We start from the raw sequence: 10,000 nt of genomic DNA on the forward strand, positions 1-10,000 counted from the left end.
ACGCTCTAGTGTTTAGTAGACTCTTCAATTGCTCCTGTGTATGGGGTAGTACATCTAAGCTACAGAAGGTCCAGGACTTTGGTGCACGCATTATCACATCATCAAGAAAGAACGATCATATTCAACCAATTTTTAAGGAGTTAGGCTGGTTACCGGTCAAATCTCTAGTCAAGCTTAAGTCAAGATCGTTTATTATACCTTTTATTTTGTACATAGGAACTTTTTATATTTTGTAATTAAGTTCTGAAAAGCCATTGTTGGAGAATTTAATAAAGTTTATTATTATCATTATCATTATCATTGTCATTATCATTATTATTATTATTATTATTTAGTAAAGCCTGAAAGCGGAGATTCCTGGTTATTTTTTCTTACTGCCTGTGGGGTTAGTGAAAATAAAAGGTTCTGAATTGTCCGCGTTTTGACGTTTCCGGTTGCTGCTTTAATAAATAAATCATTTTCTTTGCGTTTTTCTTTAGAAAAATCCATTGCCTAGCTTTGAGCAGAATACGGCAATACAACCAAGAAAGGACGAACTTCAAATGAGATCCGCTCCAACACTTAAATGACGTTTATAATTAGGTGCTTTAAACAAACTTCTGAAAACACAAGCTAGTGAGATTTTCCCCTAATTTTACGAGAACTCATTGCGATTACGTGTTTATAACATAAGGACAAAATTTTCTTGTCACTTTCCATTCACAACGAAAACCAGTTGGGCAAACGGATTAAAAAAGCGCTTGTTTGCTGGCATTTTAGTGCAAAACAAACAAACAAATCAACTTTTTCTTGATGTTCAAAAGAGTACAGATAATTGTTATTTAATTCCAGTTGACAATAAAAATTCGATTTTCTTTCCTGAACAAAAGAAGAACCGATTAAACCATCTTTTAAAAATACGCATCCACTTTAAATAACGCATCCGTAAAAATAACAAGCGGTTTAGTGCCTAAGGAAAGTACGTACGTACGCACGGACGGTTGATGCCGTCATGGCTATAAAACCAAGATTTTTTGCATCGATGGGTTACCATATTTTCTTAACAATGTTGCTGCGCGCGCCTTCGGAGCTTCGCTATTACGATTCCGCGTATTTTGCAACACTTGAATTTCGCGATTTTGCGAAATCCTTGTACTATGAATCACTTTAATTTAGCGATCTTTAGTAAAGAGCTATTTAAAGGTCTTTAACTTATCCTTGAAGCAAATAGAAAACTTCATTTACAATAACGTCAAAATTTGCAGCAAGAGATGCAGCGACAGGTCTATATGAAAACAGTAACAAGAAAGAACTTACAATTTCCACAAGAATTTGACCATTATCTCCATAGCCGTTTGTGTAAGTTTGTGGATGGAAATTGAATCATGATTCATAATTTAAAATCTTTTAAGAATCACGAAACTTTAGTTTAAAAACTCGGGAATCCTGACTGACAACGACACTAAGAAAAGATCAACAATATATACGCATAAATTAATTACTTCCAATCCAAGGAATGTACAAAATCACTCTTAAAAATCATGAATCATTGAGGTAAAAACCAAGAACTGAAGAATACAATAAGACCCGAATGATTTCGCCTGGATTATAAATGTCTTGGTATTTGGACTTGGCAAATGCCTCAGAATATATAAACACATGATTCTGTCAACTTTTTAATGTTAATAAACTCTTCCTTTCTTCATTAATACCTATTAGTGATGTATTGTTATTCACTTAATTTTCGTGTCATGTTATGTTCCCGACACTTATTGTTCGCGTCACCTTAATTTCGCGATTTGAAAAAATTAACGAAATTCGCGAAATTAAAGTGTTGCAAAAACTTCATGTAATGAGATAGCAATAATAAAGGGAGTTTGTTAGTGAGGTGCGTTCGGGTCCAGCTGTTTTGTCATCGGCGAGACTTCTGAAAGTGTTGTATATTTTGGGGAGAATAATCCCCTCCTGCGTAAACGCTTCAAGGCGTCTTGTTTAGCTAGGTTTACAAATATGTGAGGCAGCGCGGCATAGATTAAGAAGGCCTCTATTTCGCTCTATTTGTCTATTTCTCTCAGCTTCACGTTGATTTTCATTGAGACTTCCTCTTCTTCTCCTTCCTCGGCTTCCTTGGAGGATTTCTGCGCTTGAAATTCTCAAATTTCGTCGCCCCTTCTCTCATGCGCTTTCCTACTCATTATCCCGTTTCTCGTTACCAATATGATTTCCCACCAGAAAAACGCGGGTTGTCAAATGCAACGCTGCCATGCAATTTCCTGCCGAGGAAAATTTCCCGAACTCTCCCGTCCCCAGAGGCTGTCGTAACTCCCCACCTCTACCCCCACAATCTGTACATGCGGACGTACGTGACGTCATAACCAAAATTTCTCGCATGGATAGATTTCTCCAAAAAATCTTACCAATAGTGCTCCGCTGGCACGCTTTGCGCGCCTGAGTTTCGCTATTACAAGATCTACTATTTGTGGAAACTAGAATATTTAACAATTATTCTCCGAAGGCGAAGTGATTATGGGTGAATATTCACCGAGACGAAGTCGAGGTGAATATTCATCGATAATCACTGAGCCTGAGGCGAATAATTGTTTTAGTATAAATACACAGGTGATTATTTCAAAAGAGAGAGAGAGAGAGAGAAAAAAAAAAATTAACGTTTCAACGCAAAATCATCTTCACTTACAGTGGAAAAACGACTACTGGCAGCCATTTGTCCGTCGAGGTGATTATCGGCTGATAATCCGAGATAGCGAGTCAATGATAGCGTGCGATTTTGTATGATAATCTATGTATTTATATTAATACAGCTTGTATTGCCTCTGGTTCAAAACCATGGTGCTAAACCATTAAAATGTGAATGAGTTTAATTTGCATGAAAATACACTACTCATTTTCATTTGAATAGTTGTGCACCAGGACACGCTTTGAAACCAAGGCAAACAGCAATTTGGAAATCGGCTATTCTAGAAAGTCAGGAATTGTACGACAGATAAACTAAAAGTAATTCTGATCCGCATAACAACTGCTACAAAAGGAAATACCGGAAACTAAACAGCCGTTCACACAGACAATTTTTGCTGCGATTTGGCGAGTGAATTCTGCTGCGTTTTCAAGGCGACGCAATATCACTTGTCGACCGAAAGGCGGACAAATGAGAGGTAAGTGCACTTTGTTTATGTAATATTTTGATCAAGCACCAGTGTTATTATCACGGGCACGAGGACAGCCGATCGACCTCGATCTGTTAGATCAATAGCCGAAAGCTCATGTTCTTTCTTTTAATTTCAGCCAGCAAACGTTTTTTATTGTATTTTGTTTAAGGATCATCCTGTGTGCGCCTCAATCTTTAATTGGTACTGTTATCGTTGAACACCTTCGTTACTGCCGGAGCTGGAGTTTAGTTCTCACAATCAATTTTAAGTAGTTTTCCGTTAACTTCGTGACTGCCTGATGCATGATCACTCTCAATAACGCCCAATTTCACTTTATTTAACGTGGTACATGTTTCTCGGTTAGGTTTCATTTTCTGAGATCAGCTTTAAAAACGGCTTTCGATTCACATAACTGTACCTGTAAGTAACTTGAAATTAGCGTTAGTCTTACAGTAATCCCAAAATTTCATGGTTCCAAAAAATACACTTAACTTGCTAGTCGAGCAAGCAAACTGAGTCACGGGCTATTGAACACCACTTTTTTCCTATCAGAAACATAGGAATTTAATCGACATTGACACCAAAATTAGACTCTACGCCTCCCGTGTTACACAATCTAAATGGCTAATACCACTGTAAATTAAATATAGGTCATTGGGTACAAGCCATCTCAAATGATCATACGAGTCATCCAAACAAACAAACTTGAACACTGTTGATCAGCACTATTCAAAATGGGTGCTGAACCTAAATACGGTGGAAGTATATTTAATAAGTTGGTTGGTTGGATTACTCGAACGATCATTTCAGATGGCTCGTACCCAATGATCTAAATTTAGTTTGTATGGGTATTAGCCTTTAAGATTGTGTAACACTGGAAGTAGACGATAGGGGTTGTACACTTCACCTTAAAGTCCTGGTCAAACTATCGAACAAAGTTGGATTCAACACTCCAACTTTGTTCGATCCAACATTGTTCCACCGTTTGGCCGCCCATGTTGCAGAACGTTCGTCCAACAATTTTTGCTAAACCAAGTATTGGATAGAGCTTTATTTTGTTCAAACATTACGCCCAACAATTCTGCTCGACTGCTCAACACTGTTGCAATGTTTTGCCTCTCTTCCAACAACGTTGTGTGCTGCTAGACAATCAGGAATCGCTGTATTATTTTCAAGCCTCGCCTTTCAACATAATTTTCAACAAAGATGAGGGAAGACGACCAGAAAGCCGTCGTGGTTGTTGATAAACGGCCTTTCAGCTTCACTACCCATTTTGTTTTCCTCTCTAGAGATGTCTGGTTCAATAGCGTTTTAAAGTTATGCAAATTGATCCGGACTCATTCTCATCACCTCCTAAACGTGGATGTATCTTGCAGTAAATATACCTTACACGTTCTCTCAATAATTCTTTGGTTTTTCCTCGTTTGAATCGGTCATTTCTCTCCTCCAACAGCTCCAGTAGCGTAAACGCTAAGAGCGGTTATCGTTTCAGTTTTAGCGCCAACTTGAACTTGAATCAGTATCGTCGACGTCAAGCAATGTTGGGTAGTGTTTTGCCACTACTTTAACATTTACATCCAACAATGTTGCATGTTGGATACAACTTTGTTTGATAGTTTGGCCAGGGATTAATTATTGCCCAGTTGTTTGGCATCACTCTGGCTAGTGCAGTTCAGCTAAAGTATGAAAACCTCAATAAACGCGACTTCCGCTTTCTAATAACGTGTGTAATAATGTTTGTAATAACGACAAAACCACATGGTGATTTATTGCACTACATAAGTCAACCTAGAGACTCTTGTTCGTCGGCCATCGAAGCTTACAGTCAATTTCACATTGCTTTACCGCGCCACGTTGCGAAGTTCGTTGCAAAATTGTATACTAGGTTACGAAGTAGCCAATTACGCGACGAATTTGACAACCAAATTGAGAACTTTGAAATGAACTTCTTAACTTCTACGAGATCGAACTTCGCAACTTCACCTAATTTGCCGTCCAAGGTTCGTGACATCGTAAACAGGTAGTTTGAGGATTCAACATCGTGACATCGTAAACAGGTGGTTTGAGGATTCAACACCATTCAAAAATAGCGTCGTAGTTAAAATTCACTAAGAAAGACAAATGAAAATATTGTCGACGGGTTTGTTTACCCGCCAACGTGCCGTCCAGACTCTTCGATAAGTCATGCACCGACAAGGGATTTGGGCTGCGTTTATACTCTAAATTGTGACCCTCCAATCCAATTTTATTGGCAGACAACTTGGTGTACCATTCCTATTAAAAAAGTGAGCAGAAGTGCTATCCAGTCCTCCACATGAATAAACATCAATTTCAGGCATCACTGTAACTTTCCAGAAAAGATCTTCTCCTGTCTTTTCTTTTCGTCAGTTTTCGACATCAGCGATACCGTGATTTTATGTTCGAAAATTTGTTTCTAGAATTCATATTTTCTAAGGCAGAATAATGGCCTGCTTTTCCAGACGCGGTCTTGGGTGGTCGATGAAAGCAAGAAGCGGCGGTCGTTTCGATAGTTTCAAAGAAGAGATAGAAGTATTATTGAAGAAACAGCAATTCAGACAGATGGTAGTTGAAACAAAGGCACGTCGAACAGTGGGGGTTTAACCACCTCGAAAGTCGTAAACAGCGAGCACTTCTCAGGGCTACGTGATATGTGGGACCTAAAAAAGCAAAACATAACAGCAGACTATCTTGTGTGACCAAGAAAGCTTATATACCATCTTGAGTCGTCAAAACAGCAGATATACTCATAAATGGATTTATTGGACGTATTTTTGAGGTAAGCTGTCGTCTTACTGCATGTTCTGAACTAATAATTTTAATATAAATCAACAAAGCCCAACTCGTAAGCGAAGCCCTCTAGATTTTCCGTTCGCAATCATTTTAAAGGACTTGCAGAGCTCTTTAAATGTGCAATTTAAATATCTCAACTCATTCACTTATAAGTCTATGCTTTAAGATTTTGTATCCTCGCGATATAATAGATTTTATATTCCATTTTTGAATGCCCGCAGCTGAAAATGGTCGGCAATGTTTGATCTTTTACGGTTCCCCAGGTCACGCGCGGCATTTCAAAGTTGGCCGAATTTGACTGCAAGATTTCCAAGCGTGTTAGCCTTAAGTTCCACCTGTCTTTTATTCCCTTCAATTTTCGATTACCCTTAATTTCTTTTATTTCTGCCACTTCGTACTTGGTCTCAATCCTTTGTAAAAAAACAACCATCCACAGTTAACGTTCTTTAATGCTCGAGTTTGCAATTTTTTTTCGCTAACTCCCTGTACGTACAAACCGTTCGTCAATATTTACATTTGTCTTTCTTGGTAAATTCTAGTTACGGCGCTATTTCGAATGATGTTGAATCCTCAAGCCACTTGTTTTCGATGTCACGAACCTCGGACGACAAAGAGTTGCGAAGTTCTACGGGGTGGTAGAATTGTCTAATTCGCCCGCGTAATTGGTTACTTCGTAACCTAGTATCCGATTTCCCAACGAACTTCACAACGTGGCGCGGTAAAATTATGTGAAAAAGACTGTAATTAGAAAAATAACACACAAGGCATGAACATTGTGACACAATGCATTTTAAATTATCATTACATTATCATTACATTATCATTATCATTATTATTATTATTATTATTGTTGTTGTTGTTGTTGTTGTTGTTGTTGTTGATTCTGTCCAGTTGTTCCACTCGGTAATGTAGCTTAGAGACACAACACTTTCCGTAATAGGTGAGCAGTTCCAAGGATGGTGGATAATTGTACACTTCCAAGGAAGTCAGGTACATTTAGCTTGCCAGACCAGGTCTTTGAATCTGTTGATATGCTTCCAAGAGCACCAATCACGATAGGTGTTATTGTGACTTTCGAGGCTCCATGAATCCTTCTGATTTCAAATGCTAGTTCCTGGTACTTTTCAACCGTCTCCTCTTCAGTTCTGGTGATGTTCTGGGCCGCTGGCACAGCTATGTCAATAAGTGTCCATTTCTGTGTGTCTTTTTGCACTAGAGTAATATCTGGCCGATTATGTTTCAGCACTTTGTCTGTGTAAATAGTCATGTTCCAGGTAATCCTCACTTCTCCATTTTCTTCTGTTGGCAAGGGTTGATAGTCATACCACTTGTCAGTACACTCTATCCCATACTTCCTGCACATCTCCCAGTGTACCCACATGACCACCTTGTCGTGGCGCTTCCTATACTCTCTCTGGGCAAGTTTCTTGCATCCACTGACAATGTGTCGTACTGTTTCAGTGGCATCTCCACACAATCTACACAATGGTGTCTCTGAGGTCTTATCTATGATGTACTTGATCGAGTTTGTTCTTAAAGCCTTTTCCTGAGGAGCAAGAACCAAACTTGCCTCCTTTTTTAAGAATCCATTCCTGAGCCATCTCCAAGACTCTTTTCCAGCTTTATCTGATATTGGTTGGTCAAACGCACCGTGTAGGGCTTTCTCCCTCCAGTTTTTAACTTTCTCGTCTTTTCACCTCCTCTCATAGTCCTGCATACTCTCTTCTTCAACAATTACTTGCTCCTTCAACGCAGCTTGAAGCATCCACTCTGTGCTCTCTCTTAGGTAGCCATGAAGGGATTTGCTCTCCCTTCTTACACACTCCTCGATGCCGATCAGTCCTCTTCCCCCTTCCTTTCTCGGCAGGTACAGCCTCACAACATTACTCCTGGTGTATAGACAGCCATTCATTGCCAAGATCTTCCTAGTTCTTCTATCCATGTTGGCTACCTCCTCAATTGTCCAATCCCCAATCCCCAATCCCCGCACTGTAACGTACTGCACCTACAGCCCAGGTGTTGATGCCATCGATCAAATTTCCTCCATTGCGTTTTGATTCACCCAACTTCTTAACTCTTCTGATATACTCCGATTTATCTTGTCTTTTGTCTGGTCCAACTCTAAGATGCCGAGGTATTTGTAGCCTTCCTCCTCTATTTCCCAATATGCTGTTCGTCGGGTAGTTCTATTTCGCTACTGCCAAACTTGTCTTCCCCTTCTCATTTCCAGGAAAGCACACTTGTCTAGCCCAAACGACATGTTAATGTCTTGCGAGAAGTTTCTTACTACTTGAACAAGTGTAGACTCACTTGTTCAAGTAGTTCCAAGTAGTTTGCCAGCTCCGTACAGCTTTGGATCATCCATGAATAGTAGGTGGTTAATAGACTTCATATCCTTTGCCAGTTTGTATCCAGCTCTCATTTTTCGTAGTACTAGGGTCAAAGGTAACATAATCACTATAAACAGTAGTGGTGACAAGAAATCACCTTGGAAAATGCCTCTCCTAATGTCCACCTGCCCGAGAGCCTTTCCTCCTGATGTCAATACTGTCTTCCAGTTCACCATGCTGTTGCTGATTATAGAGATCATATTCTTGACAGCCCCAACAATCTCCAGGCATTTCAGAATCCATGAATGCGGCACCATATCATATGCCTTCTTGTATTCTACCCGAGCTATTGCCAAGTTTGTCAACCTTCTCCGGCAGTTCTTCAGGATTACCTTGTCTAGAAGCAATTGATCTTTAGTTCCTCGGGATCCCTTCCTGCACCCCTTCTGTTTATCTGTTAGCAGTACATTCCTTTCCAAGTGATGGTATAACTTCTCTCCAATAACTCCTGTCAGGAGCTTCCACACCATAGGTAGGCAGGCAATAAAGCGGTAGTTGCTGGCCTGGCAACCCTTCGCTGTGTCCTTTTGTATCAAAACTGTTCTTCTCCTGACTATCCACTCTGGTACATTCCCTTTACATATACAGTCTTGTAAGAGTTCTTGCAATCTAGCGTGCAATCCTGTCAGTTTCTTAAACCAGAACCCCTGAAAAAGATCGGGGCAGGCTGCCTTCCAGTTTGCCATCTTGCTCATTCCATTTCTAATATCCTCCACAGTTATGCTGATATCTTCTTGCATCTCTGTTGTAGCCACCTCTAGCCAAGAAGCTCTCTCATTGTGACCGACTTCCTCCGACCAAATCTTGCTCCAGAAGGAGGTTGCTTCTGTGGGATCAGGTGACACCGTCTTACCTCGTTCCTTTCCATCTAGTGCACGGTTTTGTAGAACAGCTTCTGATTGGTTCTAAACAGGTGGTTCTGTTTGAACTGTTGACATCTCTCGTCGTATCTTTTTATCTTAACTCCACCTGGCTTGATCTTCTGTTTCAACATGCATGAGACTTACAAAGTGCCCCCTTCCTCAAGATATTTTCTGTTCAACCTTTCCCTCTCTCTTTGTTTCAGTCTCATGTTTCCTCTTCGGACTTCCTCAATCTTGCTCAGGTCTTTTCGCCAAGTTTCGATATTCCCCTCAATCCTTCTCTTCCAGAATGGCTCTTCAGTTCTTCTCCCTTTGCTCCCTTTTATCATTCCCATTCTTTCTGTAGTAACATATGCAGCTGCATACATTAAAGAATTCATTTCAGTTGAAGTCTTGAATTTTTCCTGCTTCTCTACGCAGCTTCTAAAATTCCGTTCATAACGTACTAAAGAATGATTTTTAGACCGCTCTTTTTGTAATTCGCTGTTTGTAGGACAACAGAAAATGCAAGAAAGTGTGATAATTTATAATGCACTCCTTCCCTCTGTCATCCAAAGGTGTTCCTTTATTTTTAATTTTAGTACGTTCCTTTTTCATTACCGTTGTGAAATGGTTTTATCTGTTTAACGCCAGAGATGTTTAATCAAAACTGAAAAATGTGATCATCATTGAAAGCATTTCATGTACGAGACGATAGAATTGACCAAAAAGCAAAAAGCACTTACAATGAAACACGTAAAAAACAAAAAAAAAAAAAAACAAAAAAAAAAAAAACAGTTTGGCCCAGTCAGGA

General features: G+C 39.6%; 1 protein-coding gene across 1 annotated transcript in view; it reads left to right on the forward strand.

Moving 5' to 3' along the window:
• The first annotated feature begins 2,404 nt into the window (after positions 1-2,404).
• The window catches only part of LOC137976210 (N-acetyllactosaminide beta-1,6-N-acetylglucosaminyl-transferase-like), a 24,150-nt gene continuing 16,554 nt past the window's right edge, over positions 2,405-10,000 (forward strand). The window contains exon 1 of the mRNA XM_068823507.1: positions 2,405-3,149. Coding sequence (XP_068679608.1) covers positions 3,143-3,149 — 7 coding nt within the window. The 5' untranslated portion in view covers positions 2,405-3,142. The remainder of the gene's footprint in view (positions 3,150-10,000) is intronic.

The sequence above is a fragment of the Montipora foliosa genome, chromosome 11 (genome assembly GCF_036669935.1).
Source record: "Montipora foliosa isolate CH-2021 chromosome 11, ASM3666993v2, whole genome shotgun sequence".
NCBI classification, from domain to species: Eukaryota; Metazoa; Cnidaria; class Anthozoa; order Scleractinia; family Acroporidae; genus Montipora; species Montipora foliosa.